At 47.4% G+C, this 19,948-nt stretch overlaps 1 protein-coding gene across 4 annotated transcripts; it reads right to left on the bottom strand.

Annotated features, from left to right (window-relative positions):
• Window positions 1-3,240: 3,240 nt before the first annotated feature.
• Window positions 3,241-19,647, bottom strand: LOC309958499 (low affinity immunoglobulin gamma Fc region receptor II-like). 4 transcript variants are annotated; one of them, XM_082834416.1, is made up of 7 exons: window positions 19,471-19,647; window positions 15,388-15,408; window positions 13,337-13,594; window positions 8,838-9,092; window positions 8,110-8,229; window positions 3,859-3,896; window positions 3,241-3,743 (listed from the first exon to the last, which is right to left on the bottom strand). In XM_082834416.1, the coding sequence occupies exons 1-7, from the start codon at window positions 19,580-19,582 to the stop codon at window positions 3,654-3,656; spliced, it is 894 nt and encodes a 297-aa protein (XP_082690542.1). In that variant the 5' UTR covers window positions 19,583-19,647; the 3' UTR covers window positions 3,241-3,653. The 4 variants fall into 4 exon arrangements, with proteins under 4 accessions (XP_082690542.1, XP_082690543.1, XP_082690541.1 ...); XM_082834417.1 differs by lacking the exon at window positions 8,110-8,229; XM_082834415.1 differs by having other exon boundaries at window positions 3,669-3,896.
• Window positions 19,648-19,948: the final 301 nt, after the last annotated feature.

Consider the following 19,948-nt stretch of genomic DNA (forward strand, 5'->3'; position numbering starts at 1 on the left):
AAAATAGATAAAGAAAATAAATAAATATTTTAAAAATAAAGAAAGAAAGTAGAAGAAAGAAATACTACATTAGAAAACAAACAAAAAGGGGACTTCCCTGGTGGTCCAGTGGTTAAGACTCCACCTTCCACTGCAGGGGGCGCCTTCCACTGCAGGGGACTCCACCTTCCCCTGGTTGGGAAAGTGAGATCCTGCATGCCACACAGTGTGGCCAAAAAAAAAAAAAGAAATAAAGAAAAAGAAAAGAAAACAAACAAAAGGCAAAGACTTGATCATTAAGTCCAAAGCTGTGACAAGACCAAAAAAGACAGACAAACATTTGGCAAGCCTGATTAAGGTAAACAGATATAATGGTCAAGGTGGTTGACTCTTCAAAAAATTATTCCACCTCAAAATGATTAAGCTAAAGTAGGTTATTCCCCCTCTAGTGATTGATTTAGAAATGGACACGTGACCCATTCCTGACCAATATGATGTGATGGGAAGATTGCTGGAGAAAGGTTTTCTCACTCTTAAGAAAGAGACACATAGAAGAGAGAGTTAGTCCCTTCCTCCTATAGATCTTTGGGAGTGAGGCCTGGAACTGCTATAATCATCATGCTACTTGGCCAAGGGCAATGCCCAAAGGATTGTAGAAAAGCGGATCCAGAGTCCTGATGCACTGGAGACACCCTGTCTCTGAACTTTTTGTTGTGTGAGATAATACATTTCCTTATTGTTTAAGCCAAGTTGAATCAGATTTCCTGTTATTTCCAGCGGAAGTCATCTGACAAAAAAGCAAGCAAGCCCAAAAGCTAGGTACGAGAGGGGGGATGTAAGTACAGACACAAATTATTACCAAAAAATAGAAGAAAATACAGTGTACAGCTGCATACCACTAAAATGGATGATTTTCTAGGAAAGTAACATTTTTCAAAATTGACTCCAAAAGAGATAGAAAAGCCTGATCAGACAAATAATGACAGGGAAAAAAGTTTGTCAAAGGTCTATCCTAAAAAAGGTATCAAGCCCATAGGATATTATAGGAGAATTCTATCAAATTTAAATTAACTGATATAAAAGGAAGTTGAAGGATCTTAGAAACTATAAGAAACAGGGCCAATTCAGGGCTGTAGGAAGTTAGTCCCATTTGGGCAGTGCTATTGGGATGAGTGAACTTCACTTGTTTTCAGTCATAGTGTCACTCTGCTCAAGATTTAAATTCCAGGGAAACAGCTCCTGATTGACCCAGTTTGGGGCGCACGTTCTCCTCTAAAATCAGGCATGAAGTCAGCCCACCTACCCACTTGGACTGAGGGGAGGTAGAGCTATTTAGTCAAAGGGAAATCAGGTTCTGTTACTGGAATCAGGGGAAATTCATGCTGGATAGGAACACTGTCCATTATAATTGGATTGGCAAAAATTAAAAACACTCAACATTGACAAGGGGGTCAGGAAATGGGTACCCTAATATGTCCTCCTTTGGGAGGACATGTAAACTGCTTTCTTAAAGATAATATGAGAGTATCCTTTGAGCCAATGATTCTACTGCTCGGAATTTATCCTGCAGAAATACACGTGTAGTCAAAATAATCACCCAAGAATGTTGGTCATTGAAGTATTGTGTATAACAATGAAAAAGTGCTAATATTTAAAATGTTGGTTAAATTAAATATAGCATAGAAATTGTTCTATAGAATACTATATAAACCTTAAAAAAATACTTCCATGGAAGAGCTCCATAATAAACTATTAATCAAAATAAACCAAATGCATAAGCATATGTAAAGTGTGATCCCATTTATGGCCTTAAAAAAACTATAAATATGTATTAGATGCGTATCAAAAAAAAAACACAAATATACTCCACATGTTCGACAGTGGTTACCCACCAAAGGGAGAACAGAATGGGGATGGGGGGCAAGGACAAAATGGAACTCTCAATTTTCCTCTTTATATTTCTGTATTATTTGAGTTTTCATGCTCACAATGAGTATGAGTTTTTGCCTATGTGTAAAAATCTAATGTGATCCATATGTTTATACATATTGCTATAGACAGGAATGTGGATTGACATCTTTTAAACCTTAGCATTAGATGCAAGCTTTTATATACAGAATGGATAAAAAAACAAGGTCCTACTGTATAGCACAGAGACCGATATTCAATATCCTATGATAAACCATAATGGAAAAAAATATTTAAAAAAGAATGTATATATATGTATAACAGAATTACTTTGCTGTACAGCAGAAATTAACACAATATTGTAAATCAACTATACTTCAATAAAAAAGTATTAAAACCGAAAAAAACACTTAGCATTGATTCTTTCTGATTTGTGAATTTATAGGTAACATTAGTTATCTTTTTTGCTTATCTGTATTTTAATTTTATTTTAAAAATTAGCAGAGTAAAATAATTTACTTATAAATAAGTTGCTACCATGTAATATATAAATAAAGGGACATACATGGTTACTATAAAAATGGGCATGAGCATATGAACAAGAAAATCACAAAAGAAGAACTATGAATGGCTAATACTCTTAAACGCTCTAATTCTAAAGCATGTAGTTTGGCATAAAGTAAGCTCCTCAATAACCCAGTAATTGCAATTACTATTCCTTATTATTATAATGATATGTGAGTATGAAATACAATATGTGAGTATTATAGAAAGCTATGGAAACCACCCAACAAAGGAAGTTGCTAAATCCTGATTGCAAGAATGTTGCACAGTGAAGCTCTTAGAGTCCCAGGAAAAGGAGCCCTCTCCAAGGGCACCAACCAAACTCCCAACGAAGCTGTCAGTCACGTTTCTAACCTACCGGGAACTTCTCTGAGAAGTTCACATCCTTCTGTTAACTATAATAGGAGAACAGCAGGGCAGAGTCAGCAGTCTCCACTGAGGACTCATCTGAAGTTTGGCTTCCTAAGAACTGGTGTTTATTTGCCGTGGGAGGAAGGGGAAGGAGACATGAAAACAAGAACACAAATTCATTGGAAGACGGATATTCAGTTTTTAGAAGAGGGGTACTCGTCCTACACTCCAAATCTTTTCTCTCCCTCACTTCCTACCCATTACTACCTTCCCAAGATTCTTACCATTGAAAAGAAACAGACCCCGAATCAGTCTACACTCCAACCGGTACAGTGTTTAAAGGTAATATTGTTAGTGTAGTATTTTATTATAAAAGTAATATATGATCTGTACAGAAAAATTAACAGAGAAAATGAAAAGCACCAATAATTCCACCACCCTGAAACAATCACTTTTAATATATTGGCATATGTTAGTCTATCTCAACATTTTTGAAATCATACATACTTATCTAATTTTTCTCATGTAACCTGTAACATAAGCATTTCCCATGTTTCTACAATCTCTTAATAAAGGTAATTTTCGCTGGCTTTGTGGATATATAACAGAAGAGTCCTGATGGTGAGAAGTGCTGAAGCACAGAAGAAATCAGCATTCAGTTGTCTGAGACCATATCGTCTGTGGCTTTCAAAACAGGGAGCTTTAGGATTCACATAGGTAACTCTGGAAGAGTCATTCTCCTTTAGAACTGCAGCATCCTCTTCTCCTCCTTCAGAGGAATTCAGGACAGAAGACACCACATCTTGGCCTCTCTGATTCTCTTCCCCAAGTCCCAGGCAAGAAAATGAAAACTAAATGTGGTTCTGGTAAACCGACGACTCTGTTTCTTCCTCTGCAACTTCCGGATACGAGAGAAGTGAATAGGTGACTGTATTCTCAGCCTAGAGAAAGCAGAAAGGAGCAATGGGGATCCACAGAGAGGTCACAAGAATGAAGGCAACAGAAGAAGCGGCAGGGGAGAAGGAGAAGGAGAAGCATGTGGCCGGGATGTCTCACCTCCATTTTGGCAGCCTCTTCAGCATCAGCGAGATTGGCTGTGGGCAAAAAGAACAGAGATCAGCGTGGGCACTGCCTACCCACGCTGCTGCTTGAGGCCCAGACCAGGCTTGAGGCGAGGACCACTGATCCCCAACTCAGGCCTGCAGGCCAAAAGCTTCATCCCCCACCCACCCTTGGTATCCCAGACATGGCCTCCCGCACGGCCACACTAGCAGAGGGAGGCGCTCATTTGTGCTGCACTCATTTCAGAGGATCACTGAGTTTTCCTCAAAGCAACCAGGCAGCTTCGGGGACCTGAGATATACTGGGGAGGAGATGGGGGTGTTGGTATTAGAGTGAAGTAATCCAGATGTTTGCCAGCCACAGATGGTGGCCTTTCCACATTGGCCAGATGTAGTATATCTCTGTTGGAACTTTGAAGAATCTGAAACTCCCTGATCTCATAAAGAAAGCATGAGAGTGAGAGTGAGCAAGGGAGGCTGGAGGAAAAGAAAGAAGGAAGCAAGCAACCCAGCCAGTACTCTCCCTGGTAAAGATCTAAAACACATCCAAATGTCCTCATGTTTTTGCCAATAAACTCACTTTGCCAGTGCGAAAAGCAGCCTCAGTAACTGCAAAGCAGCATTCCTCAGGAAGCGGGGAGGGAGTCTGAGACAATGCATCTAGTGTCTTCATTCATCTCCAGGACACAATGAGTCCCTGTGTGCCATGCTCCAGCTTCTGGAACAAACCACGTCCTGAATTCTCCTTCTAATGCATCCCTCAACCATCCCGGCAACTTAGCTGTGCCTTTTGGGAAACCATCAGCCCCAGTGCCTTCCTGTGAAATAAATGCCTTGTGAAATATATTTATGCCAGTGTAGGTAGAAGCAAACATCAACATGGCTAATCCACTTGTGTTTGCACTTTTTTCTACAGCACTTTGGCCCTGGTGAAGACTCTGGTCCATATGCCCATTTGGCCTGGCCACAGGACATAGGGGCCTTGCTCAAAGCGCAGCCGGACAGCTGTGCCATTTTGCTCAAGCTCTCAAACCTGTTGGCTCTGCTCTGAGTCATACTCCAGCCACCTGAGGTGGAGTCCTCGAAGGCTGCTTTTTCCTGTCCGTTTCTGCTGTCTGGGAGTCCCCAGAGAAAGCTCGTTTCCTTCGTGCTCTGGCTTTAACTGCAGTCAGGAAGTCGCCTGGAATATTACTGCTCCTTTAACACATTCCCACTTGGGCCAGGGCTTGGATGGTCACTGACTCTCAGAATGTCAGGCCTGGAAGGGCTTAGAGATCACCCAGGCCAACCCACTCATCTCCTCGATGAGGTGACTAGACCCCAAGAGCGGGAATGACACTCAAGATTCCATTTTATGATAGTGACAGAGCTAGGGTCAGGCCTGCGTTTTAATAAGCCTACACAAGTGGGCATTAGAACCAAGATTTGCCCACAGAGTAAAGCCCACTAATGCACGTGGTACCCCAGAACTTTCTCAGGCCGAAATCTCCTCTTAATGTTCCACTAAGAGCTGAGCCCTGGTACCCTTACCCAATCATTCCACAGAGACAGACTCTGCAGCAAATCTAGGTTTTATTCCTTAGGGCTCTTTCTCCTTTCCTCTAGAATTTTATCCCCTTAATTCTATTTGCCTTAGTCTTACAGCGTCTAACCCCAGTCCTCTGCCAGCTCTTCCAAAGCTTCACAGAAAGACCTAAGTATCTCTGATGTCCTGCTCTGGAAAAATCCCCAGCAGTTCTGACCCCAGAAACTCGGACAAGGCCCTCGCCTCTCTATCTAGGACAGGTGTTCATCTTCTCCTTGTCTCCAGTGAGGTCCTCTTTAGGCCCAGGAGTTAGTCTCAGAACTGACCAAGAGATTTGAGCCCCTGCCCTCTGCCCACTGCCCCCTCCCTCTCCTGTGCTCCCAGCAGAACTCACACAAGCAGCTTCCTGATGCACAAGACAGGGTGTCATTGAGCCCCCAGAGCGGTAGCTGCACTCACCTGGCTCCTCAGGGAGGGTCTCTCCCATTTCCCTGTGTTCAAGGGTTCCTGGGAGGGCTAGGAGGGGCACATAGGAGGTTAGTAGGATTATGGGGTAGGACCTGAGTCTTCAGGACCAAGGATGACCAGAGGCAAGATTGGGTTAGAACCAACACACACCCTTCTTCCACACAGACACCTCCTCTCTTCCCCACTCCCCAGGGACTGCTCTAGCCTGTACAAGGGCTGGTCTAGAGAGATGTAAGTTGGCTAGGTTAACAGTAGGGACTCCTGGGACTGTCAGAAAGGCCATTCTATTGCATCTTTCTTAAGCTTGCTCTGCCTTTTAAAAAACACCTCTTTCTTCCTCTCGGTGTCTCTCCCTGAATCTCTACATTTACTTATCATCAGTAACTGAGGTCTTAGCTATGAACCAACTGCAAAGTGCTTTGTGAGGTATTAGCAGTATTATTTTCTCTTTGTCAATGGCTCTGAGTCTTTTCTCCCTTTTACTTTCTCTGTATCTGGATATCTTTAGCACTTTCTCTCACCAGCAAGCTAGCTTTTCAGTGTTACGAATCGTGACCATTTGCTTATTAGATTTGTAGGACACCTTCCCTTCTCTCTCCGCTCTTTAATGTTAGTACTAAGGGGGAAGGAGGCTGCTTTCCGAGAGCTGAAGTTCTTCAGCTGATCAGTCAGTGAACAAATGTTTATTGACCATCTTGCTGCGTGGCAAGCCTGTGCTAGGTGCTGGCGGGGGGCGGACGGGGGAGAGCGCAGAACAAGGAGACGTGGTTACGGCCCTCCTGTGCTCTTGCCAACCCCTTTGGAATACAGCTTAGTTCTTCAAAGGTAGCCTACGTGGATTCCATGACCTGGAATACATCCTTCTGCCCTGCTTCATCTCTCCTTTTTTCTGCCTCGTAATTTATGGCTTCAATGGCATCAAACTGCCTACAGCAACCTCCTTACTCTTCCATGATCCCCATCCTAGCCACAATGCTTCTCATTTCCATGTCTTGGCCCCCACGCCTGGAATGCTCTTCTAATCCTCTTCGCCTGGTTAACTGCTACCCTCAAACATCACCTCCTCCGTAACGATAACATCGCATACTATGTGATGTTTGCTGTCCTCTAGCTGCCGACTCATTCACCCTCATAACCCTGTGAGGTAGGTTCTATTCGTGGCCTCATTTTTCAGGTGAAGAAACTGAGGCACAGAGAAGTTGAATGTGATGAGAAAAACAACGTTTATTTTCCTGAAAAAACAACTTTGTTTTCCTGAGTTGCCGCCTAGGCGTTTTACAGCATGATAACCTGCTTACACCCAGAATCGGAACATTTGAGATAAGGACTTGAGTTTAGGACTCCCGCCATAAGCTCTCGCTTTGCTTTTCCTGGGGCACCTTTTAAAATAACCCCTTAGCGTTAAGCCCGCAAAATAGTGTCCTCCGCCCCAATCACTTTATAAGTACTAGCTGCTTGCTACACTGCTCTCTCTCTCCTGCTCACCCATGACCGGGGACAGAGGACTGCCACCCCCTTTCCCATTTCTGGGATCTGTAAGTAGCAAGTCTTGTGACTCTGCTTCCTTTGCGTGAGCGTACCGAAACTGTACTTTCAATCAAAATGACCCCGGGGTTTTCACTTCCCCAATCTGGGAAGTGAAATCAGTTGCTGAGGGAGCTGCCAAGCCCATGTGGGTGGCTTGTGCCTCCTCTTTCAGCAGGTCATGATCTGCACATTCTTAAATGAATACACCAACTCCATCTTCTCCACATATTGCCTAACTCACCCAACGTTATCCAGCTGGTGAGCCGAGGAGCTGGGATTTAAACTCAGGCAGCCTGGCCCCACCCGGGGTGCTTCAGTCACGACACAACACTGCATTCCTGTGAAGCCTTCTCTAACTGCCCCGGCCCGTGCTGGCCTGCGCCAGCTCTTCTGTCCCCCGTCACAGCCTTTGCGTTCTCTAATACTGGTCTTATCCCCTCTAATTATACTGATCTATTTGCATTTCAGTCTTCCCCACAATATTATGAACTCCCCGAGGGCAGAGACTGAACATCTTTATCCTGGCGTCATCCACAGTCTATCACAGTGCTTGACACATAAGCAAGTTTGTTCAGGCCTGTTAAACGAATGCATGAATAAAATATGGGACTATATTTGAATGCTAAGGATGCTCTAGCCCAAAGATAAGGGTTCTAGCAATGTTTGGGGTTAGGGCCTTGACTAAGTAGGAAGTGATAACAAGAGGGACCGAGGGGAGGCACAAACCTGAAATCTTTCGCCTGAGGCAGAACCAGGCTACTATGGTGCCAGCAATAGCCATTGCAGCAATCCAAGCGACTACAGCCACCGCGATCGTCACCGACAAGGAGTTGCTCCAGCTGGACCCTGGGAAACACAGGCGTCCTGTCCCTCCTCCAGCACAACACTCACTTCCCCCCTCCACCTCACCTGCACAGGATTTCTGGAACTGGGCTTGTGCCTCTCCCATACCCACGTTTCTCTGCTAATCTAATGAAGGCACGCTGTTGAGTGTGTAAGGCAGAGGGAAGGGTTCCTCTTAGCCCCTCGGGGATGGCAGGGAGGGTGAACCTGACGCTTCCACCACTGTACCCAGCAGAGCCTTGAACTGTCAAGGACATGCCATGCCTTTGAGAGTGAATGGACATATCATGAGACATGAGAAGAAATTAGGAAAACCTCAGCTCTTAGGAATGTCCAGGCGCTTAGAGAACTTCTGCACCAATGAGAGAGCTCTATTCCACTGCTGGGCTTGGTGTGATGGGGCCTATATTTCAAAGAGGAACAACAGCCTTGTCACCTATCACCTGGAAGCTGAGGGCTCCGAGCTCTGGCCAGCACTTAGCAAGGTGCCATGCCCCTGCCCTTTGCCCCAGACCCCAGGTTTGCTCAGATCTCCCTGTAGGTCCATGTGACCTTACCCCTAAATGTCTAACCCCTCTTCTCCCCTCCTTTCATCTGCACAGAGTTCCCACCTTGGACAGTGATGGTCACAGGCTGTGACGAGTACACCGTCTGCCCGATAAATCCCGTGCAGTGGTACTCGCCACTGTGACTGAGGTTTGCTTGTGGGATACAGAAGTTGGAACGCAGATGGGAAAACGTCTTGGATTTTCCATTCTGGAAGAATATGACCTTATTCAGAGAACTGTTTCTCCAGCTGTGGCACCTCAGCACGATGGGCTCCCCTTCCTGGAACACGAGGCTAGGGGTCTGGAGCAGCAGCCAGTCTGAAAGACACAAAGGGACCCCAGGACCCAGGAGGTCTTCACTCAAATACAAGACCCAGACCATCCTTACTGGTGGGCCACTGTGTGTGGAGGGAAGAGCTTAAGTTTGGAATCAGACACCCCTGCTCTGTAATTCTAGCTCCATCATGTATGAGCTCTGTGATCTTGGGCAAAGAGTTTAACTCTTCTGGGCCTCCGTTTCCTCGTATGTGAAAAGAGTCACAATAACACCATTAGCTATCTACAGTAGTTCCTGGCACACAGTAGGTGCTCAGGATATGCTTGTCTTCCTGTTCCTGTCCTGCCCAACAGGCTTCTTTCTGCAGGAAGGATACAGGAGACCCAGGAGTACAGTCCCTTCCCTGAGGGAGGGAGGGAGGGAAGGACCCAGTCTGACATAGGAGGCAACATGTGGGGGGAACACAGCAGAGTCAAGTGTCTTTGGGGAAAGTCACAGACATCTAACAAATGTTAGCTTATTTGGTGCATGTTAGTAAATATGGCATTTCACTTCAGCAGGGACTTTGGCAGCCGTGACACAGGTGGGCCATTAGCCTGCTGTGTACTTTTTCCCCCCAATTTTCATCCTTTTACTGAGGAAAAAGATATTTACTTTCTTTGTCGTATAGGGAATAGAGGTTAAGGTGGGTACTTATAATCTGACCTCAGTCCACACACTCCTTTTTCCTAAAGCTATAGGACAGAGTAGAGTTGGAATTGGAAAGAAAGGGTAGAAAACACCAGATCTGTTGGAAGGGAGTCGGGACATGAGAAAGAAATGACAACAGCCATACGTGTGCCAGTCAACCACGCTCAGCCCCTTCAGCAGATCGGAATGATGCCAACACAGTCTCTACACTGGCTGCTGAGCCTGCCGCAAGTGCAGGTGAAAATGCTCAATACTGAGGGAGGGAGTGACAACGAAGAGAAAACTCTGGGCCACGGCTACAGTGGGACAATCCACAGGGAAGGTGGGGAGCACCAGATCTTGCTACTTGGGTCACACAAGCTGGAAAACCCCATCTCTCCCACTGGGGAGGCACCCCTGCGTTCCACCCATTTCCTCCCATACCATCCTGTGTATCCCTCCTCTTGAGGAACTCAGGCCCTGGCTAGACATTCCACTCCAGGATTAGGTGAGCAGTCCTGGTTCCCTAGGTTGCCTCTTTTATAAAGGTTGGATTGGGGTAGGTGGGAATGCTGAGAATTGGGAAGATTTTTTTTTTTTTTTTTTTTGCGGTACACGGGCCTCTCACTGTTGTGGCCTCTCCCGCTGCGGAGCACAGGCTCTGGACGTGCAGGCTCAGTGGTCATGGCTCACGGGCCTAGCCGCTCCGCGGCATGTGGGATCTTCCCGGACCAGGTCACGAACTCGTGTCCCCTGCATCGGCAGGTGGACTCTCAACCACGGCGCCAGCAGGGAAGCCCGCGAAGATTTTTTTAAATGAAGTAGAACCCGGAGAAAATGTCAAAGCTGCTTCCATGTAGCGCCAGCAACCAATTCTTGCAGTTCTCCTCCCTGTCTGGGTAATCCCCTCTACTGAAGGTGCACATCATTGGAACAGCACTTTCTTCTCAGCAAAGTCTCTACTGGTACCAGGTTGTAACCTGGACAGTGGAAGTGTCAGCCTTAGGCTGGTTTGTGCACGAGGGCCACCTAGGTCTCCTCGAGGACAATTTCTTGGTGCAGATCTTGAGGGCAGGGCCCAGCTTCATGTTCACGGCACTCACGAGGTGTTCTTTAAGTCAAAAAAGGGCCTTTCCATCCATCTCCTGGGAACAAAACTCCTCTGCAATCTCCTGGAAGCCTTGTAGAGAAGCAATAAACTCATACACCTCCTCTGCACTCCAGTGGCTAAGATTACTGGACAGGAACACAGGGTTGATGCCATGAGAGCTGGTGTAGGCACAGCTGGATGGAGGTTCCTGGGTCACATTCCCCATGTCCAGCTCTCACCGATAAGGGCCCAGGGACATTGGAGAGAGTTCTTTACCGTGACTGGAATTCTCTGAACCCCAGCTAGAGTCCTCTTGACCCCTGTGGCACTTGCCCTGGATCTTAGCATGGGTGATGGCAGAGGAGCTGCAGCAGGGTCCATGTTTGGGATGCAGGCAAGGGCTCCACCACTCCTGTGCCTCTCCTGGGATGGCTCCAAGCACCACCTATTCCTGAGGAGGGCCACTGACCCAAAGGCCCAGGGGGGTGGCCACTTCTGCCTGCTCTTCCCACTGCCCCCACCAGCTGGACTAAGGCTAAAGAACTGGCCTGAGGCCCTACAGGGAGCCTGAGCCGCAGCTAGGGCCTGGGAGGGCCTGGGGGAGGCTAAACAGGGGAATGGCTTTCTGGGGAGCTTTGGGCTAAGCCTGTTGCTCCTCAGTGCCAAGTCCTCCACCTAAACTGCATCTACGTGGCCCCCAGCAGCCTGAGCAGACAGCCCCTCCTGCTGGACTACTGCCACTGCCCTAATAGGCATCAGGGTGAGTTGAGAAGCTAGAGGCACATGCTGGGCCAAGGTCTGGTTTACCTGGAATAGGTTTCCCAGCTGTGGTCTTAGATACATCTGGGCCTGGGGGAGGAGGTTGAGGGGGAGGAGGGGGTGTTCCCCAGTAGCACAGATTGGGGCACAGTGGTGACACTGGGAGGGTTCACTCCGGGATTGGCTGGTGAGCTGGGAGGCTGATGCTGTGGCCAGATTGACTGAGGCCTGCTCGCTGCGCTGGTGTCTGCGGGAGCTGGCCTGCCATGCGGCCGCTAGATAGCAGCCCGGCTGTGCAGCCGGGCCTGCTGAGCTGCTGCTGGACACGAACTGCTGGAGATACTGAGGCCCACGGAGCTGCCCCTGCAGGGCCTGCTCTGCCTGCTGTTCATACCGTGGCACTGAGCTGTCTGGGAACGAGCGCTACCACCTGAGTCGGGACTCCCACTGGTGCAGTCGGCATTCTGTTGACTCTAGTCTCCATGACAGTGGTTCAGGGTCCCCATGGCTGGTGCTCTGGCTCCAGGCCTTCACATCTAGCTCTTCACCTGGGTCCTTCAGGGTGGTGTCCACCTCATGTGCCAGGGCTCCTTGTCAACGCACCTGCTGGTTGGGTGGGAACTTGCACAGTCTCGGGGGTGGGATCCCTCACCTCCACCCCCTCCTAGAGAGGAGGAGCACTGAGGTTGAGGCCCTGCCAGGCCTCTGGGGCTTCCCTCCAGGACTGTCTTTTCCTGCTGAGCACAGAGGGTAGAGATAACAGGCCTGGAGCTGCAGGCCCACCGGGCCTAGATACCTTTGAGGAGAATTTGAGAATTGGGTGAGGGAAGGGGACTAAGTGAAGAATAGCACTGACAATGTTCATCATAATCACACTGCAGCTCTTCTCTATGGAGAACGTATTTCTTACCAGGAGCTTTGGAGGATCATTGATCTGTTCAGCAAACATTTATTAAGCCCTGTCCCGTGCTTGGAGCTGGATATAAAAGGTGGTTAAGAAACAATTTTCGGGCTTCCCTGGTGGCGCAGTGGTTGAGAGTCCGCCTGCCGAGGCAGGGGACATGGGTTCGTGCCCTGGTCCGGGAAGATCCCACATGCCGCGGAGCGGCTGGGCCCGTGAGCCATGGCCGCTGAGCCTGCGCGTCCGGAGCCTGTGCTCCGCAACGGGAGAGGCTGCAACAGTGAGAGGCCCACGTACCGAAAAAAGAAAGAAAGAAAGAAAGAAAGAAACAACTTTCACCTCAAGTTGAACAGAGGTCAGGGGGGCAGGGAAATGCTGATTCTCACCGGGACCTGATGGGGGAGGCAGAGTATCTCCACTGAGCAGATAAGGAAACCAAAGCTCAAAGGTAAATGAAATCATCATGTTTACGTGGCTATAATTTCCAGGGCTAGGATTCAGTTCTGGTCTGCCTGTGCATTTGACTCTGCCATAAAAATGGAAGGATTTCTATGAATTAGGGATTTCCTTCTGCTTCTCTCATACCCACCTGCCTGTCAGTGGCCTTGTTACCTTCTTGCCCAGTCAGCACCGAGACAACAGTGCCCAACATATTCTGAGAAATCTCTTAGGAACTTCCACCTCACCACACATACTAAACAATGGGGTGCATGAAAAGGGAAATCAGTGGACAAAACCCCTTCAAACAACTCACAGCCATGCTTCCCAGTAAGCAGGCAATTCCCCTTTCCGAAAAACCTCTGCCATGTAAGCAGATGTCTTCTATCCTTGTTCTCCCAGACTCTCCCAGGCCTTCCTCCACTGACCGGAAGTCACGTACAGATGCACAGGGTCGCTGAGGCTGGTCTGCTCCCTCTGACACCTGTAGTCTCCGCTGTCATTGCTGCTGGCCTTAAAGCTATAGCTGGACTGGTTCTGGCTCTGGATGAAGCTCCCATTATGGAACCACAGGGTGAGGTTGCCTTCATACAAGCTGGTCCCCTGACACATCAGCGTCACGTAATCCTCCTTGAGCACATTGATCCACGCAGGCTGAATGTTCACCACAGCCTTCGGGAGACCTGCTGAGGGGCAGAGAGAGAAGGCAGCATGAGGAAAGGGACCCCAAGGGCCTAAGCAGGCCCCAAATCTCAGATGATGGAAAACTGTGGCCATGCTGGAGACATCAAGAGAGGAACCCAACCCAGAACTCTTGTGCAACCAAAGGCAGTTCCTCCAACTCATGCAGCCCAAACAGGGGCCCCCCAGGAACCCAGGTTCTCTCAGGGAGCTTGCCTCCTCCCCAGGGGAGAGGACAAGAGGTAGGGGAGTGGGAGAGGGGGCAAGCAAACACACACGCACACGCACACGCACACACACACACACACACACACATGCACACGCACACTACACACACATCCTTTGGGGAATCACTTTCCTTCCCTGTAAGCTGAGGCATTTGGACACTAGTGGATAAACTCTCTCCACAGCTGGAAGAAGACAAATGGGGACATCTGGTGGAGGTGCCAGGCTGAGAGCCAGACACCACGTTTCTGTTCTGACTGCTTCCATTCTTTCTTTTTTTCTTTGGAATAAAAATTTTTATTCATATAGTTGCTGTGCAATATTATATAAGTTACAGGTATACAATAAAGTGATTCACAATTTTTAAAGGTTATACTCCATTTATAGTTTTTATAAAATATTGGCTATATCCTGTTGTACAATGTATCCTTACAGTGTATTATTTTTTTAATTTTAGAATTTTATTTATTTTTTATATAGCAGCTCCTTATTAGTTTCTTTTTTCCTTAAGATGTATTTATTTCTAAATAAGAAGAAATAAATACATCTTTTAAAAAAAGAATGGAAGAAGTCAGAACAAAAAAAAAAGACATATTTATTATTTTTTTGGCTGTGTTGGGTCTTAGTTGCGGCATGAGGGATATTTTTTGCAGCGTGGGATCTTTCGTTGTGGTGCGCCGGCTTCTTTCTAGTTATGGCGTGTGGGTTCTCTCTTCTCTAGTTGTGACGCGCAGGCTCCAGGGCAGGTGGGCTCTGTAGTTTGTGGCCTGTGGGCGCTAGTTGTGTGGGCTTAGTTGCCCTACAGCATGTGGGAATCTTAATTCCCTGACCAGGGATCAAGCCTGCGTCCCCAGCATTGCAAGGCAGATTCTTTACCACTGGACCACCAGGGAAGTCCCCATTCTTTCTCCTTTAGAATAGACCTGTCCTGACACCCAAGCACAGAGGAGTCTCTGTGGCCTCAGAAGAATAAGAAAGAGGAGAAAGGCTGGCAGGCCAGTCTAGGGAGCCCTGCGTTCAGTGGCCCATGTAGAGCCCCATCCCACTACCAGTCCTGGGAGGTGGAGAGGTTAGTGGTGCAGAGAAAGCAGTGCCCAGCCGTGTTCATCCCACCAAGCTGCAACCAGTGGTATCTCCTATTTGTGTCCAAGGCAACAGGCCCTGAAGCCTTCAGATACATGCAAAGTAGAGGATTTATCAACCCATGGGGTTAACCTAAGCAAATCATGTGATTTTGCATGTGGCTGAAACTAAAATGGCCTGGGTTCGTGATTTAGTTTGGAGAGAGGAAGGCAACTGAGACAGAAGACAGTTATTTTCTGTGACAGAATCTGTGAGGTCTCACCGGAACAGAAACAGAAAGGCTGTGCCCTGTGGCTGCCCATCCCTGGCTTCCCTGGGAGGAAGGGAAGGAGGAAGGAGAAGGGGGCAGGGCATCTTGTGGGAGCAATTACTCTTTCCTGGTTCTACCTCAGTCCTGGGTTGCTGGTGCACCCAGAGCACCTCCAGAGACGGTGCAGGGAGCAGAGAGAGAGGGTAGCTGGGGGAGGGAGAGGATGTGGTGAGCACTTACCATGTTTCCCAGCAACAGGAGCTGTAAGGGAGAAAGCAAAGATCAGCCTACTTTCTCATTAGATATGATGATTCATCATTATAAATAATCACCTCCTTGCAAATCCCCTTAACTCTCTTGCCAGTCTCTGTCTGCATTACGTTCCACCTGGGTTGTCCATGCCTTTACTTCTGCAGCTGTGTGTTAATGAAATTCCCACATAAGCAGGCAGGTTGGTATCTCTGTAAATCTACTGTCTCCATATTCAAAAGTGCCGTCTGACACTTTTCTCTAGTATGTTTGCTCTGCGGCTCTTGGTAGGGACAATCATTTTTTCCTCACTCCTCAAACTTTCCAGTCCTCTGCCTCCAGTCCCGTCTCACTCAAAGATGACGCCTTCCTTTATCCTTCACAGAGAAAACAAACGCAGTTAGACAGGAGGTCTCGCGTCTTCCCCCAACTAAATCATCTAAGCTATTGCATCTCTATCCATCTTCCTTTCTCGGTTTTCACTGGGGACATCTCTCCTCCTATCTGTGGTCAGTCTCTGTCCTGGGTCACATTCCCTTTCACCCGCTCAAGGATTTTCCTCTCTCTGTTATTCCCTTTCTCCTCTGCCTCACCCATTTCTCGATCTCAGCTGGACCTTTCCTATCAACATAAATATATTCCAGGATCTTTCACTGAAAGGAAAAAATCTCACTTGACACCACACATAATTCCAAAATTATTTTTCTGCTCCCTTTCCCAGCCTGATTTCTCAAGTCTTTTTCTACAAAGGCTGTCGTCATTTCTTCTCTTTCCAATCACTGTTTCATTCTCTGCAATTTGAACTCTGCCCTCACCAGTCCACTAAAACTTTTCTTGTTAAAATCACCAATGATCTCAATGTCAAATCACAGTTCTATTTCTCTCCCAGGTTCCCCCATATAAGTGTATACCTTCACCATCTGCCCAGGTACTCGTGCCTGGAAACTGCAAGTCCTCTTTTATTCCCCTCTCTCTCCCAAACCCCATCAGCCTTTGCACCAGTAAAATCGTGATCATCCTGCTTCCAGTTAGTTCTTGAATGTGTCAGCTTCAGTCCATGTCCACACTATTTTAGGTCACCAGCAGCTTTCTCCCATTTCCCAACTTATCTCTTCCCTTATTTTGCTCCCCCGACAATTCATTCCCCACAGAGAAGCTAGAGTTATTTTTAAAATAACAAATCAGATAATATCACTCTCCTGCTTACATGCCTTCAGTGCTCTTCCTTTGCTCTGAAAATAAAATGTAAATATTTACAAGGCCACACCTGACACAAGCCCTGCTCACCTGTCCAGCCTCATCTCGAGCCACACGTCCCCTACTCATTGAGCTCCAATAACACTAGACCTCTTCAAACTTGGGGCTTTTCTGTATGCCCATCCCTCTACTTTAAACCTGCTTCTTTTGTATCTTCAAATGGCTTAATTCTTATCATGCTTCAGGTCCTAGCTTAAAAGACACTTCCTCAGAAAATTCTTGCCATATCACCCCGTTAATGTAGGCTGTTCTCTCATGTCCCCCGCAACAAGTGTTCTTATCAGAGTATCCTGTTTACAGTTTCATTGCCATTTCCCAATTCATATTTATGCATTTGTGTTCCTTTATTTACTGTTTCTATCCCTCAGTAGAATGTAAGCTCAAAGAGAGCAGTGGCCATATTAATTTTATTTGCCAATGCTCTGGAAATCATTCATTGAGTCCATCTAGGTGGGAGATAAGAGAGCCCAAAATTGCGTTGACAATAGAACGTAAAGATGAGGACACGGGCATGAGAGAAATTTAAGAGGGAGAGAGAACTTGGCACTTGAAGAGATATGGGGGTCTTGTAAATGGGTGACTGGGAAAAACATTAGCTGTGCTCACACAAATATAAATGTTAGGAGGAGAAGGACATTTGTGAGGGGAAGATGAGAGCTGGATTTTGAATGTGTTTTGTTTCTGAGCTGACAAATCAATTTGGAGGTCTCCAACCAGCAGGTGGAAATATGAAATTGTACTTGACACAAACAAGAAAGATAGGTTTGGAAATTATTGACACAGAAGTGATCGCTGAAAAGCAAAGTGTGCAGGGGTGACAATGTGGCAGTGCAGGGAATGGGCAAAGAAGCAGGACTAAGAGGAGGAGGAAGAGAAGAAACGAGTAAGAGATGAGAGAAGTAGAGAGAAGGCACCTTCCATGTATTCATCCAACAAATATTAGTGAATATTAAATATGTTCATACTCAGTATAGTACTGTCACTGTGAGGGAGGCAAAGACCTTGTGCTTTAGGTCAGGAAGGCTGTCTCTCTTGTTCAGTGATAAATCTCCAAGTCCTAGAACAGAGCCAGCACAGAGCATTTATTTAATGGGAGAGGCCACAACAGTGAGAGGCCCGCATACCCCAAACAGAAAAAAAGAAAAAGAAAAAGAAAAAATTGAGTTACTGAGCAATGAAGACCTAAATATGGCAGCCCAGATGAGAATGGAAAAGATGGAGTCAATCTTTGTGACTTAGCAAAAGGGCAAATGGATAAAAATTCCAAAAGGCTCTCCCAGGAGTCCTGTCTAGGCGTCACATTGGTATCACTATAGCAGAGGTAGGGAAGCATGCCACTACTCCAGGCCTCAGCTTCTCCATACGAAAAATAAGGTGGTTCAGTGCTCCTTTTTCATGCTATTCTGCTTCATCCATTTCATCCTGCTCGTGGGAGGATACTCTCTCTTCGTCACCTCCACCTCCTGTCCCAGTATCATCCGGCATTGAGGGCCAAGGCTCCCAGAGCTGAACAGATTTTACTATCGACCATAGTACATAACTTGGAAAGTGGCTGCATGTCCTCTGGGACCATACTGAAGCACGTTTGAGGGTAGATACTCTAGAAATTGAGCTTGGGGAGACATTCCTGGCAATAAGGCTTCCCTACTTGGTCTTCCCTAGACTCTTCCACCCACCAGCACTATCAGTCCCTGGTCCCTAGCTCACAGCTGAGAACATGGTCAGAAAGGAGCGCTCAATTGCAGCCTAAGATCCTGTCTTTCTATTCGATCGGTGACAGGACGTATCCCCATGTTTGTGCAGTGCAAGGAGGCATGCACGATTCCTCTGGTCCCACAACTGATTCTAGAATTGCCTGGCTTATGTATTCTCTGATCCCCATCCCCCGGATAACCCAGACCCTCCTGTGCTTTTGCCCAGGGGAATCTCCTTTCACATAAAGAGAATAGGCTTCTGCTGCCTGAAGTGGTTTCAGGGGCAAAGAGAACAGCCACTGCCCCCAACCATGTGTTTTATTGCTTCCCCCCACCTCCTATTGGCCTAAGACAGCATTAGCCCTCCCGTCTAAGATATGGTCCCAGTGAAACACAATTTCTAAGGAAGGTAAACACCTTGGCCACTCATTAGTCCTTCAAGTCTAGGTCACTAGACTTTGCTCGCAGCTGGCTCTGCTCTGGCGGGTGGCAGAGCACCAGGGACCTCGGTGCACAGTGAAATTGGGCAAAAGACTTAAAAAAAATGAACTCTGCTGGGCTTCCCTGGTGGTGCAGTGGTTAAGGATCCACCTGCCAATGCAGGGGACACGGGTTCGAGCCCTTGTCCAGGAAGATCCCACATGCCGTGGAGCAACTAAGCCCATGCGCCACAACTACTGAGCCTGTGCTCTGGAGCCCGCGAGCTACAACTACTGAGCCCATGCACCACAACTGAGCCCGCACGCCTAGAGCCTATGCTCTGCAACAAGAAAAGCCACCGCAATGAGAAGCCCACGCACCACAACAAAGAGTAGCCCCTGCTCTCCACAACTAGAGAAAGCCCGTGTGCAGCAAGAAAGATCCAACTCAGCCAAAACTAAATAAATAAGTTAATTAAAAAAAAAAAACTCTGCCAATTTCATAATTTGCCAAGGCCAGCAAGGTTGTCAGAATCTGATTTTCATCAGCCTGCCTTCACCCTCCAGACTTTCCTGACGTGCTTCCCACACCAGCCCTCATCCTTGCCCAAGCTCAGCCCCAACCGAGGTGACAGCAGCTGAGTTAGAAAAGCATGCCTGCCTCTGTCCCTGCTCCACTGCCCCTCCTGGGGACCCTGCCTCACCGAGGAATAGCAGAGCCGTCCACAGTAGCATGTGGCCCAAAGGATGGCAGGATGTGCAGGCAGCTCGGTCACTCCTGGCAGCAGGGAGGGCTAGGAATGAGGGGATCCCCATCACCTCCTGGAGCGAGCAGGTTGCCTCTGACAGCCCAGCACAGCAGGCACAGACTTCTCTGGAGGCTTGACAGATCCCACCCCAGAGAACAGACAAATTCTGGAGTCCAAAAGAGGAAGTGAAAAGAAGTGTTGTTTTTGTCATTGACTCCTCCCCTTCCACCCTCTTTCGTCTCAACTTTTCCATCCCAGAACTTTCAGGGTTTCCTAGAATCAATCTGGCTCAGTCCCACTCCAAATTCACAGAAAATATGGAAACTGGGAAACAGATTCTCTTCTTCCTCTGGGGCCACAGCTGGGCTCAGCCTCTGGGAGGAAGAGGGTAATAAATGATCACCCAAACTCAGCTCAGAACCTCCTGTCTGTC

This window comes from Leucopleurus acutus (assembly GCF_964270905.1).
Source record: "Leucopleurus acutus genome assembly, chromosome: 2".
Classification (NCBI taxonomy): domain Eukaryota; kingdom Metazoa; phylum Chordata; class Mammalia; order Artiodactyla; family Delphinidae; genus Leucopleurus; species Leucopleurus acutus.